This window comes from Rhea americana, unplaced genomic scaffold, assembly GCF_003343005.1.
Source record: "Rhea americana isolate MKP2758 unplaced genomic scaffold, rheAme1 scaffold_1, whole genome shotgun sequence".
Taxonomy (NCBI): domain Eukaryota; kingdom Metazoa; phylum Chordata; class Aves; order Rheiformes; family Rheidae; genus Rhea; species Rhea americana.
The window spans coordinates 6,928,550-6,942,575 of record NW_028185038.1 but is presented as its reverse complement, the minus strand read 5'-3'; the positions used below and the strand labels follow the sequence as shown (position 1 = coordinate 6,942,575).

Sequence of the window (14,026 nt, the reverse complement as noted above, 5' to 3'; positions counted from 1 at the left end):
GGGAAGCAGGTGCATGATCTTGTGGAGTGAACTATGGGATTAGAAACTGAGATGTTAATCCTAGCCCTGGTTCATCTACTATATGACCTTCCATACCACCATATTTTCTAGGCRGTGAAATTTATAGCAATAATGTGTAGGATGCTTTGAAGATTACAGAACTATTCTGAGTAATGTTAAGAACTCTCATTGTCATTTGGTATTTCTGAGCTTGAGTATGGTTTATCAGAGAGGTAGATGTCAGCATATCTCTCACATCCATTTAGAACAGTGTAATGTCATTAAGAAATACACCTAATTCTCCTCCCTGTGAGAAGACYGGAGGTGGCGCATCCAGTAAAGCTGAATGTCATGATTAAAAGGCCTAAATCTTTGATGACAAATAACATTAGACCTTATGTGCAAAGACAGAAAATACTTTCAAATGAAAGGATGGGTTGGTGCAATAATCCCTGCTTCTTATTGGGTAAATCTTAGTAAAAGAATCTTAGAATCTCAGAAAAGCTTAGTTTAGCATTACAGCTCTTGCTGTGATAGAAATGTGGTACTTCCTTAAATTCCTGCATTCTATCTGATGAAATATTTTGCTGTGAAATTTAAGAGTCTGGTGGCGTGACAACACACATTTAATAATTTAACAGACATGCAGAAAATTCCCAAGCTAGTGGATGTTTGTTCAAATTAGATCAGCAAAATCTATGTCACGTTAGATGGCCAGAAGAACACTGCTCACTTAGTTGCGGGTGGAAGGTAGACCGTAATTCTCTTCCAGTTTTGGAACCTTTCTGAAGTGTATGTTGAGCTCTCAGTGTAGTGCTGACAGCCGATGGTTGGTGGGACACACTCCTCTGTCACCAAGTGCCAGTCTCTTCCATTATTTAAAGAATACTGCAGGTGGATGCTATGGGAATTGCTGAATGGCTTGCTGCAACCCATGCTCAGCTCAAACTGCAAAAAAGTGGAAGCTGATACATGGAAATCCCAAGTCTCAGCATAACGAGGTTTTCCTAAAAAAAGAAAGAACAAAAGAATGTATATATACCTTCTTCATATACTTTCACTACTATCATTCACATTCCTATTCGTAATCTGCATTTTCAGCTTCTTTTTCAACCTTTTCTTCCCTGCAGGTTATTATGTACTTGAATGTTTGTATACTTCCCATCTTGTAAAAACGTATTCTAGCCACAGTTTATAAAATAGGCACATATGGATGTAGCAGTGTTTGGTGACACATACCAGTGTTTTCACTGAACATCAGAGCAGTATCCATAGACAGGCAGTCGATGTCTACTTGACCTCCTTGTATTCTGTACCAGCTTGCTTGTAAATCCACAGTTCCATCAAATTTCTCCTGGAAACCAGTCTGAGAACTGTCATTCATTCCTATAAGGACATCATCCAAAGCCCACTGGGCTGAATGCTTCCCTATAAACAGACGAACAGGCAGGTTAGTGGAGTCCCTGTCAGTTATTTGYTATGCCCACATCCTGCATCCAGCTCATGAGCAGTGTTCAGTCAGTCAGAATCGTTTTGTTAGATGTGACTAACACATTGCTCAAGGATTAACCTTGACTCTAGGGTATGTTTCTATTTCAGAGAAACAGATATTTTCCTCTTCATTTCTCAAGCTTGAATGCCTTTGACATCATGCACTCTCCCTAATTTTGAACAAGACACTCCTTGAGCCCTTCGACTGGGAGGTTTCATTTTGTGGGTCGCAACTTTTGCATGATGCCACACAGCTAAATCGGAAAGGCCTCTGTCTAGCTCCTTAAGTTTTTTACTACGGAAGAGGATATCTCATGATGGAAAATGCTGAAAGCTCTTGATTTAGATGATATTCATAGAAGCATTGTTCACCTTCTTCTTGGAAACTTCTCTCTTCTTGCTCTCCAGCCTACAATCCCCATCACCCCAATCCACYTTTCTACTGGCACCCTCGAAACATCATCTTACTTACTTACATCCACTGTCATTCCTTCACAAGAGAAGAATATACATTACAATGAAATGTGAGCTCACAGCTATGTGCCAGGGCTACGTGCCATGACACGGGTCATGGGCTTTAAGGTCACTCTTCACTGAGTTATGGTAAACAAAGGACCATCTCTGAAAGAACTAATTTCTTTTATGAGAAATGATTGTCACCTATTGGCACTGGTATAGAGAGTGGTATTTCAGCCTYCAGTCATAAACTCCATCTTCTTTACTGGGAACTTCAGGCCTGCCATCAGGTTGTTTCAGAGTGACTGGTCTCAGCAAGGATGGATGTCACCCAGGAGCCCCACAGCACAAGTGGCCACTGGCAGGACACAGGTAGGGAGCATCAGGACTGACACTGCACCACTGAGCAGTGCAAGTGATCATGGCAGAATGATGGTCTGTGGTGCATCAGCTATTATTCAGCATTTTTCCCAAATGAAGCAGCTTCTTAATTAAATCACATCCCTCTTGCCTTGTCTACTCTCTTGCCTTGTGAGGACAATTAACTCTATCACATAAATCTTAAGCAAATGTACAAATTAAAAACAGCCATCAAAATGATAAACGATATCCAAGAAGCTACATACCCTGATTACCTGACTGTAATCTGTATGCTTTTTCCCCAGAGAATTGCTGTAAAATGTACTTTGCTATATATTTGAGTATCACCTTCTATTTCCAGATGAAAAACAGGGATGTGGGAGCTTGCACAAAGGTTGGATGCTTAATCAGGATAGTTTTAATAGTGGCAGTTTGCCCCCATGCAAGGTGGGAGCTCTCACAGCAGTTGTAGAAATCAGTCAGCACCAGGGTTTTGCTTTCAGCTAAGGATGTGGGAAATGAGCCCTGGCTGAATGGGCTTTGGCTGAGCTGCAGAGGGAGCAGGACTCTGTGACCCTGAGACAGGGGACAGTGGTCTTGCTTTGGAGYGTAGAGATATTAATAGAGGGAGATGGCAACCACTGGGTAGGCAGACTCAAGGCCAAATTACACCTCCTCTTCCAAAACAGACAAAAAAATGAAATAAAATGTGTAGGCTACTTTGCAYTCAAGGTCATTGCATACTTAGGTAAATCCAGTAATCTTCTGGAGTATTTTCTCTGTAGTCTTTTCCCACTTTACCCTCTCTGTTTTCTCTTACGGCTTTTGGTTTAAACCTAGCTCTGAAACAACTTTAGTCTGAAGCCCAATAAGCCATTTGGTGCAATAGACTGTGACTCAGCTAACCTTAAATACTTTCAGAATTTACTTTCAAAAACCCTTTCAGAATGCAGACTGTTCACCAGAATCTATTCTGRTAAGTTAAGATTTCTGCAGAACATGTCCATAGGGAGAAGTGTTGCTTAATGAATTTTCAGGACTGCTTTGCTTACCATGCTGGGGTTGCCACCACCTGAAGGCAGTTGCRGGGGTTTTGGCCTCCCGAGGTAAGTCTATTGAAACAATCTGGGGTTCCAGGTAGGACATGAAATCCAGCTCCCGCAGCAAATGCCAGGTGATCCCGTTATCAGTTGTGTACTGAACGACAAGCCCTGTATGCAACATTAAGGAAGTTACTCAGACTGAGCAGAAAAATGGGGGCAACTCTTCATCCTGTGTGCAGGAGCTGCCAGCCCCAGGCCAGCACATGCCACCTCATGCAAGTGTCTCCTCTGCCCATCCAGCAGCTCCTGGTCCAGGAGCATTTTGGGGACAAAGARTCCTGTTGGAAAGACGATACAACCTTACTGGCTGCCACAAGTTGTGCTGCCTATTCTCACCAAACTCAAAAGATCRAATCTTTTTTTGGGGTGGGGGGGAATGACAATCTCAGTGAAACTAATGATTGTGCCACAGAAACCATAGGAATAACATGACTTTCTTAATATAGCCAGTATTTACTCCATGTCGGGAATCCTTATGGTTTGTGTGGGACACTAGGTTGTAATTCTGATAGCTGAGCTGCCAATACGGTTAGTTCACAATGCTCACAATACCTGCACAAGCTCACAGCATTCTTWAAAAAAAAATCTTAATATTTAGATAATTTAAGATAACCCTTACATCTTACCTATAGCACTGCAAAACTGGACCAAAACACAGTTAAGTCACTTATGAGCCCAGAGGACAAAAGAAACAGCACTCTTCCTGTATATTTCTTTTCTCAAATCTGTTTTAGATTGAAGCATTTTCCAAGCGAGTTGTTTTGCTTGTGACTTAGTCTGTTGCACATGAGAGGAGAAGCAAATCYTCTGAGTAATCTCCGTTGAAAGATGGAGATAAGACTGCCATAAATTAGGAAGCAGTCACTGATGCTAAATGATTTATACTGAGAGCAAAATGAGGTTTTGTCATCTACCAGACATCACTGATTTGTCTTCCTACAATTAAACTACTTTACCCAAGCAGAGAATCTTCTCCCCAAATTCTGCTGAGCATTCCCAGATCCCCAAATCATCCACWCTCATCTCCCCAAACCATAAACATGTGGATAAAATAAGAGGGGATATGGCTAGGAAATATTTTTTTAGGCTAAATATATTTACAGCTACAGCTTTATAACTTTGCACTTGAGGTAAATCGCACACGAGAATGGGGTGAAAGGGAGTCTTTCATTATGCGGTTGAAAAGATGAACAACTTTTCAGGCATATCCTGAAAACTTTATCCTGAACTTGAAGCCTTGTGTTTCAGACCAGAAGAACATCCTGTGTGTATGTGCCGATTTACTTGTTTTCCTATCAGTTAGTACAATTAACCTCTTTTTACAAATCCCGTCTTTCTTAGACTACCACAGCTCCAATAAGTTACTCTTATGGATAAAGCAGCAGCAGGCTTGGTGGAAATAAATATAAACACAAACTTGAAATTAGAGTAAATAGTTTTACTAGTTAACTTCTACCATTCACTGTGAAAAGTGAAAAGCTAACTGATCTGTATGAAAAAAAAAAAACAATCTTTTTGATTTTGTAAAGCTGCTAGAAGGTAAATACACTGTAAGAGACTCAAAATGCAAAATGCTGATCATAATGAAAAGAGGYTTTACCTTCGTTCCTGGCTCTGGGTTTGTTGCAGGCGTTCCCAATAGTCTTGCTTCCAATCTGTACATAAAACTGAACTAGCCTGCGAAAAAAATCAGGGTAGATGAGAAGAGTAATGAACTTTGGCTAGGACAAGATCCATCCRAAGCACCCTCCCCCTCCTGCCTGATGCGAGATTTTCAGCTCGGTCATCATTCCAGGCTCAGTGGTTAGTAGCTAACGTTGTTTCTACTGAAATCCAGTATGGTCATGGTAAGCAGTGGAGGACTCAAGGTGTAAGAGTTGATGTGGCTCATCGATTCTGCGCCTCATACGTGAGTTGTTGGACGGAGCAGCAGTGTAACAGCCTGGTTCACACAAGGCACAAGAACTCCAGAGCAGGCAAATCTGCTCCTTACACCAGATCTTACCTTGACCGCTTACAACTGGAAATTGGTTTAGGCCTTAAAATGCCATGTTAAAGTTTTTATTCTAATTATTATATCCTCACTAAATCTCCACTCTCTTTCTGATCCTTAAATCCTTGGCATAAACAGCTTCCAGTGAAAATGATTTCCAAACTTACATTGGACATTTTGTGAAGTAGTCCCTCTGATTTTGAATCTCTACATCTTAATTCCATTGAATGTTCTCATGTCATGACACAGGGAGAAGAAACTTCCCGATCTGCCTTCCTTGCAGTCTTCTCTGCAGGTTGTACTTTTATCACTTCCCTGCCTTCTCCTCCTCCTTTCTACATTAAACCATGCGAATCCTTTCATCTTTCTCTCTATATGAAATTTTTTCCATCTTCTTGATTTTTCCCATAGCCATTTTCTGACACTCCTCTAAAGCTGCAATATCCCTTTGAAGACAGCATCACTGATTTTATTGACAGAATTTTGGATAAGCCTGGAAACTCTTTATTCATCTAGACTTGAAGTAATCTCTACCCCATTCTTGTGCTCCCTAAAATCTTWTCAATTTTTTTCCCTCCRACAGTCTATAGTCATGCCCTGGTACCATTGCTGAGCTGGTATTTTTAATTGTGACTCTATGGTGTAAGACTAGCTTATGTCTTCTCTTCAATTTGCATTATTTTGATAATGGCAGCAGTTAATTTTAATTGATGTCCTGCTGCTCACTCATCAAATTTCCTTATATGTCTCCAATATTCAGCTGAGGCGTACCTGATTATAACTAATGCAGACAGCATCAAGATAACTGGGAATGCCATYACCTCTCATGCTCCTCTCATAAGCTCAGTCATGATCCTCTTCTGCTTCTAAAAGCATCTTCTGTTGTCAAAATCTATGTCTCACATGGGAGATGCTTTGCATGTCCATAGGAACCAGGATGAGCTAGAATACGCTCATCAGTCTGATTCATAATAGAATCCCATAGCTCAAGAACAGCGACGGTCACAGCACACACTATTTAGCCAGGTAGGTCCTACTGCTTTATGCAGCCCTGTTGCCTGAGACAGCATTCAGGCAAGCACCAGGCAGCAGTCTCAGAGACTTACCGTTCTATGATGAAAGTCTGTTTTACGATTACCAAATGTAAAGATCAGTAAAAATATAACATCCTTCCCCCCCTCCCAAATACCCCTTTCTGCAGAAGGGTGAATCAGCCCATCTGGTCTGTAAGAGTTTGACCCAAACCAKCTCTCTGAAATGATTGTACAGTCATTAGCAACAGAGTCTGCAGCACAGATGGGAGCCAAGTCAGCTAACAAGCCAGATGTCATCACTGGGGAAAAAAATGTATGTATTCCACAGTTTCTATCTAGCTACCACAGCTGCCAGGTAGGTGCTGTGTGCAAGTGCGCTCACTAAACAGGTACTGAAGAGTGTCATAAGGGAAAAGGCATCCGAATGGGAGGCAGCAGCTAATCAGTAACCAAAAGACATCCAGGTATCATGCTGTCAGTCAGGAGGATGAAAATACTGCAGGAAAAATTGTGCCTTTGGCATACAGGGCCATGCAAAAGGGGAGGGATGGAGAGACTCCAGCGTGTTTCCGAAGTGCAAGGCAGAAAATGGTCTGGGTGAAATGAATTTTGACACTCTTTTTACAGCTCTGTTAGCACTACCGGACAACCTGCTCATACCTACAAAAAAAAGYGTAATCGTTCCAACAGAGGAGTAAGGAGATGATAGGGAAAACAAAATTAAGACTCATGACAGCATTTAACATACTGTGCTAAACATAAGAGTGCATGTTTACAATCATTAGCTTCAGGGAACAGACTTTAGTTTTAAATGCTTTTAGCATTAAACCTTGGTTTAGTAGCGCCCTGTGAGGTTGCATTCCTGATCAGCACCAAACTCCTCAAGCTGATAACTCCCGATCTCTTAGGAGTAGGGCTAGCTGGGAGCACAGGGCTTTGGTGTGCCCTGCTCCCTTGGATAAAAGAAGGATGAGAAGGAAAAACGTCTTTGTCCTTCTTACAAGAAAAGACAAGAATTTACTCTACATAAGAAAAGCTGTAAGCAAAGCAAGATGATACAGAATATGCACAGGTAGGTCTGCAGGAACTTGGAATGAAAATGAAACTTTAATGTCTTTTACAATATTTTTGATCTTTTTGGTATTCTATGCATGATTTAATGAAACAAGATCTTAAAAGGTCTGGGAAAATATTATTAATCTGAAAAATAAGAAGCTTAAAAAGCTACAGCAGGACTTTCAGGCTTTCTATTCACAGACCTCAATCTATAGGTCTAATGGTATGTCTTTAAAAGCATATTTTGCTCCTGTTTACTCAGTCACCAAAAAAAGCCCAACCAAAAAACTCACACACAAATAAAAGATAGCTATGCAAGGGCTAAGGTGACCCCTAATAAGATAACCTAATTCTATGCGAAGTATTAGTAAATACACAAAATAATATGAAAAAGGGAAAAAGTGCTTCCCTCTAATCTCCTCTTTCAAGTGACATTGACTTTAGCTCCAAGAAAAGAAGAATTTTTTAGGCTGAGGTGTGATTTTTTTAAGGCTAGTTCTTTCAGTTAACCCCTCACGCTCTCACAAATTTAGTCTGCTCTTGCCTTTAAGAAAACATCCAACCAACATTACAGATATTCCCAAACATTGAAGTGGGATTCATATGTTCTAAACAAAGCCCTTAAAAGCTGGATGTCTAAGTTGTATCTGGCCAACCTAGATTCCTTTTATAATTAATGAAAAAATACAGTCTTGCAGGGCATGAGGCACTTGGCCTTTGCTAGACCCTATTTTAGGATGACTTGAGTTACCCTTTGGAAGTAGCTATTTCTCTCATTTGAGTATAAAAGAAGCCTGGGGAGATTACCTTTCTCTAAGGGTCTACCTTCGGACAAGCTGCCTGATTTGGATCCCACCCTTGAGTATTGGTGGTACCACTGCACACTGGTAGCTGAAGAAACCAAAACATTAATGTTAATCCTGCTTGTGTGTTTGAGATGACTGGTGCATTTGTTCCAKTTAGTAAACAACTCAGGGATGTGGCGGCAACTTCTAGTCATTCAAGGAACTTAACCTACTCGCAGTGATGCTTATTAAGAAATTTAATACTAGTTTATTTTGACAAATTGGTCAGTCTCAGCAGGAGAGCTGCCCATGCATTGAGCACATCTTCAGAAGAGGGATCTTGCTTTTACCAGAAGTGGTGGCTCTGGCCATTTAAATCATTGGGCAGTTTTGAGACACCATGTTCTTGTGCAAAATGGAAGTACTAAAAGATTAGAAAAGTCAAGAAAGAGCATTGCTCAGTATGCAAAAATTTAAAACTTCTCTTGGCTTCTTAAATGGTTCAAACTTTGTAAAAACGTAAAGCTTCCTTACACGTAATTACTATATAGTAATGTGGAAGCTAAAGAAAATCATTTTGTTCAAAAAAAGATTTATTCATGAAAGAGCGAATAACTCACTAGTATCATTTGGACATAGGCTTCTTGAAGATGTGGTCACCTGTGATAYTGTATTTCAAAGGATTAACAATGTGAGATTTAAAAGGACTACAGAACAGGAAAAAAAGTGCTCAGACCTTCCCAGAGTTCCAGTGCAAACATGTGCTTGTCAAAAGCATATTTGCCAAACAATGAATTAATTAAATTATTAAGTAATTATTATATAAATAATTCAAGTTATTTGTCAGAAGAGGATTTGTCAGAAACATGGGATGCAGAGGAAAGGCAGCTGGAGCTGCGCTGTACTGGGGAGCAGCGAGGGGTCTCCGGAAGCCCACAGCACCTGTACTGCCCCAGGGAGCAATCTCTGAGCTGCAGAGGGCCAGCACTAATTCATGGCCACTGCCTGCTAAATGATCCCACAGATTAAATAATGCAGCAGATCACTCCATTACGTGCTCTTGAAGCAGTATTTGTCAGGAGAAATATCGTCTTATTAAAGCAGCTGATAAAACTGTAGAGTGGACAAGGTTTCAGACACTTGCTCCYTCCTGAGCCTGGACAAAGCAGCAACAAACTCCAGGCTAAAGAATGGTTCTAAATAATAGCTTTTGGTTTATCCTAAGTACATTAATCAGTCAGACAGTTTGAGAGAAAAGGGATCTATAGCACCAGCCGGGCAGAATTCTGCAGGAGCAGGGAGAGAGGTGAAACCTTGTTAGCCTCTTGACTACACAGAAACTATCCAGAATCCACTTTTTTACACTATTTACAAGCACACTAATTCACAACATCCAGCCAGTAAAGCGTGCCTCATTTGCTATGCTGTCAGGATATCTGGAATTCAACGCAGTGTGTGGACAGGGAGTTCTTCTGTCCAGCTGAGGGCAGTCTTAGGGTTCCAAGGGTGGAGTTCCAAGACCATATCTTCTGCCTGTCCATCTGGAACACAAGGCTAAGCCGTCTTCCCAGAAAATGGTTCGTGTTTTCTATATTGCAATTCTGTATGAATTCCATTCTGTTTCTAACCTAAATTTTCCCACCCAAGAAAGGCAAGTATTGGGCCAAAATTAATGAAAAAGTAATTTCTCTGTCTTTGAGATGTATCTTACCAGTTGCAAGCACCAGAAAAATATTTCACACGTTCTCCTGTCTATACTTGTAATAGCAGAGAGGAGACAACGTTAATACATAGACTATTCTGAGAAGCAGCATTCATAACTCATTCATAACTGACCTGATATTTGTGGTGTCCAGTGGAACGGTCCTTGCTTCCCTTTTGCCTGGTCCATTGAAGTACAGAGATTTTCCATCACTGAGCACTCCACAGCCTGTTCCAACCTGACCTCCTGTTATCTTGTACCAGAGAGGGCTTAGCTTCCTCTCAAACCTGTCGAACATCTCACTGTGATTAGGTACGCTAGACACACAGGTTCCATGTGATGCTTCAAGAAAAAAGAACATATAGGAGATGCTTTGTTGAAACCGCACTGAACAGCGTAGAGGTCRGATATAGTAAATCGGCAAATTGTTATGTTGCACCCATATATGAGAAAGTACCATGCTTTCCTGAGAAAATGCCTTGATGACAGGATTGCACCTTTCAAAATCCTCTTTATAAATCTTTGTAGGCAGAAAAAGCCTCCCTCCTCTAAATTCTAAAATGGCTTAATTTAATAGGTGAAGAGTAGCTGTGTTTTATATTGATAAGATTTCTTATGTAAACAGACAAATATTATCCTTTTATTTCACTTTAAAGAAATTGAACAAAAGATGTTAGCTTATTGCTTTGTTGGTACAGAGGGYTCAAAAGAGCGGAATATGCAACTGGTTGTGTCAATCATTGTTTTTTCATTGGGTTTTGGGTTTTTTTTTTGTTTCAGCATAAAACCACAAGTGAGCAGAATTTGCCACAGAAGGCCTGTCAGAACATATGTTCCTTGCTGGTCCCATGCCATCTGAAGGCCAGYGGACTGAAAAACACCAGGAATCCTTTTGAAGTTTGTCCAAAAGTTTTTAAGCAGGCTTTTCAGTTTATAATATTTTATTTTGTTTTCTCTTTTATTGCTGGTCCCTTCCCATCTGTACAGATGGTGATGTTCAAAGGTCTCAGTTGTCAGAAACATCACTGGTGTCTCATGTCTTAGACTGCTCTGTTTTGAACTCTTTTACTTAATTTTTTTTTTAACTTAACTCTTTTACTTAACAAAAGGAAAAGATTCTAGCTGGCAGCCCACAAAAATTTATGTCATCATATATTTTTCTGGTATATTGGAGAAGAAATACAGGATGCCTGATTTACAGAAACAGCTCAGCCAAAGYCTACTGCAATCACAACTAGACAGGGTTGTCTTACCTGTATAGCCCAAGTCACAAAAACAGACTCCTGAGACACAGTCCCCGTGACCATTGCAGTAACTGGGGCAGGGCTCAGAAATGTAAACGCCGTCTAAGCCGAAAGGAGGCACGTTCTTGTGGGAGCTGCTCTCCTGGATCCACCGGAATCTGGTCTTGCTGCAGAGGAACGAGAGCGAGAGGCACCGTATGACCATTCAGTGTTCCAGGACCTGCTGCGTACTTCATGTGCTCTTTGTTTAAGATTTAATGGAGCTTTTMCTAAATAAGCCCTTTGCAAGCAAGATGCAAATGTATACCTGRAAAATATTTCTCACATCCCAAAGTTTATGCAACTTTGCATACAGATATTTTTTCCAGAATATTTTAGTGTATTTCTCTGGCCCATATCCACCAACGTGGTGCAAAGAACAGATTACATGGTTTCATCAGCAAAAGTGAAAGATTAGACATGACTGAAGATGCCTTTCACCGCTCAGGTCAACCTGAACTGCTCAAATTGCATTTTAAAATCTCAAAGCTCCATTCGTCACAGGACTTACAAAAAGAACACAGCAATGGCAGTGATGYGGTTTACTACAGGATCATATAATCTTGAGTAAAAAATCTTGAAGTAATTTGGATAKAGGAAAAATTATTCATGATCTACAATAAAGTGGTCTGCATAACAAGTGAACAGAAGCACAAATGTTTTAGTTTTGAATGACAACACAAAATTCCTGAAAAACAGTGATCTTATCCTTAACTTCTACAGCTGAAACTGCTTCAGGGACTTCAGCGAGCGTATGCTAAGTCAGATCAGCTGACTCACTGCGCAGGAAATTTTTTCAAGAAAAAGTATTTTGAATTTTAATTYTAAGCCTTCAACTTTTAGATAATCCATTTTATAGGCCCTCCAGAGGGATGAACTGATTTAAAATCTCATTACCAATCCAAAGGATTAACCCAAATCCTCCTTTCTACCCTGCCTACGGAGTAACAGAACCATTGCTTTTTCTGCTCTCCGCAGGGACTGGTTGGAGGCGACCGTCCTGCAAGAGCTTTGCACCAGCTGATGGAGCAGGATGCTCCTTGGGAAACCCACGAACCGGGATTTCCAAAGTGACCCATAACCAGTTCAGCGTTCAACACGCCGGGAGCCTCGTTGGGCTTGCAGTGCTTGTGCTTTTAACGTATCAGCGTGCGCTCCTTACTCCCGGTCACGTTACGGAACGTAATGCCAAGCAGATTGCTGCCAGCGACCCCGYGCTGCTCGTTCTGGGTGAACCAGGTCGGCTGGCGGCAGCTCTGCGCAATTCGGCACCTGCCTTCACTGGTCGTCGCTCGTGACACGGCCCCTTGCCCGGCAGCTCAAACACCCTGCTAGGGCTTCTCTCCCCAGCAGCAACTGCTTGTAGAATTAATCCTGTCGAAACGGCTTATTTGATTCAAGTGACTTATCGCTCCCTTGCCGTGTCTCTGACCTAACCGACGAGTGTGAAGAAAGGCAGCGCCATGATGAAGAGATTTATGTCAAATTAAAATGTTATAGGGCTTTTTTTATTTATTAAGTAAGTTCCTTGCTACTTTGTGATTTAATTTATGGGCACTTCTGACACCTTTAAAACAGAAAGCACCGCCCTGCCTTGGAGACCACAGTATTTTCCTTCTAGAGTCTGTGGATTTTTAACACCGGTTTTATTCGCGGCTTGCAACAGCTTCCTAACGTAGCCTCAAAGAACAGGCAGCGAATTCACGGTACCACCCCCATCGCTGGCCGCCAATCCACGGTACCTGGCCGCGAGCGATCTTGGGATGACGATGGTAACTCTTGTCCAGTCCTCGAAGTCGCCGGCGTAGTAGACGGTGGGCTCGCCCAGCTGCCGGGCGCTGCCCTCGCACGCCCGGCTCCCCGGCGACGCCGGGTAGCATCCCTCCCGGACCAGCGACCAGAAGAGGCCGGCGTCGTGCGAGTACTGCAGCAGCACCGGGGCCGAGCCGCTGAACTGGCTGGTGCAGCCGATGTTCAGCTGCGAGGAAGCAGAGCGGGAGACGTGAGCTGGAGCAGCCCGCCCCGCTGCCAGCTGCAAAGCACCGTTTCCCCTTGCCCGGCTCAGCCSCGAGCCCTGCTGGCAAGCTGGGACCTGGAGGCCAGGACACACCTAAGGTGCTGCACAGTAAATACCCACTACATCTTCCCTAAGTTCACCAGCTTCACCGAAAAAAGGCCTTATCTCCCTTCTCAAAAGTCCTGGTGCCAAAATAGCACCTGCTGGCCCCGGAGGGGTGGGAAGACCCGTGTCCTGGTGGCCCCAGCCCCCCGCAGACCCTCCCCGGGGCTCCCCCTCGCAGAGGGACGCGATCCCTGACCGCGCGCTGGCTGCGGCCGAGGTCGCCTGCGAGCTGGCGCTCGGAGCAGAGCCAACCTTCATGGCATTAAAAAAAAAAAAAAAAAGAATATTAAAATGCATAATCAGCATAACCAAGGCAGAAATCTGCTGCTGACTTGAAGTTTCCAGCTTCGGCTTTCAAACTACTGGAAAAACGTTAGCTTTCAYGATTTTCTTGCAGAAATTCTATGTGAACTATGAAATGCAAAATATAAAACAAAATCATTCATGTAAAATGAAATAATTTTGACAAATTACTGCATTTGGATTTATCAGTGCAAAATTACTCTAGGCAGCTGCTTAAAAGCGAAATTTTGCAAAGTCAGGAGAACATTTAACCATATGCTTAAAATTAAGGCATGTAAATAGGACCAGGACATTTAGATGCAGGCCATTTTGAAATCTTTCCTAAAGAGARATGAGTA

General features: G+C 42.1%; 1 protein-coding gene across 1 annotated transcript in view; it reads right to left on the bottom strand.

Moving 5' to 3' along the window:
* RELN (reelin) overlaps positions 1–14,026 on the bottom strand; it is a gene marked incomplete at its 5' end in the record, with an annotated part of 298,722 nt that overhangs the window by 57,810 nt on the left and 226,886 nt on the right. Inside the window, 7 exons of the mRNA XM_085298374.1 lie at positions 734–1,007; positions 1,240–1,428; positions 3,360–3,518; positions 5,011–5,087; positions 10,115–10,322; positions 11,234–11,391; positions 13,006–13,241. Coding sequence (XP_085154500.1) covers positions 734–1,007; positions 1,240–1,428; positions 3,360–3,518; positions 5,011–5,087; positions 10,115–10,322; positions 11,234–11,391; positions 13,006–13,241 — 1,301 coding nt within the window. The remainder of the gene's footprint in view (positions 1–733; positions 1,008–1,239; positions 1,429–3,359; positions 3,519–5,010; positions 5,088–10,114; positions 10,323–11,233; positions 11,392–13,005; positions 13,242–14,026) is intronic.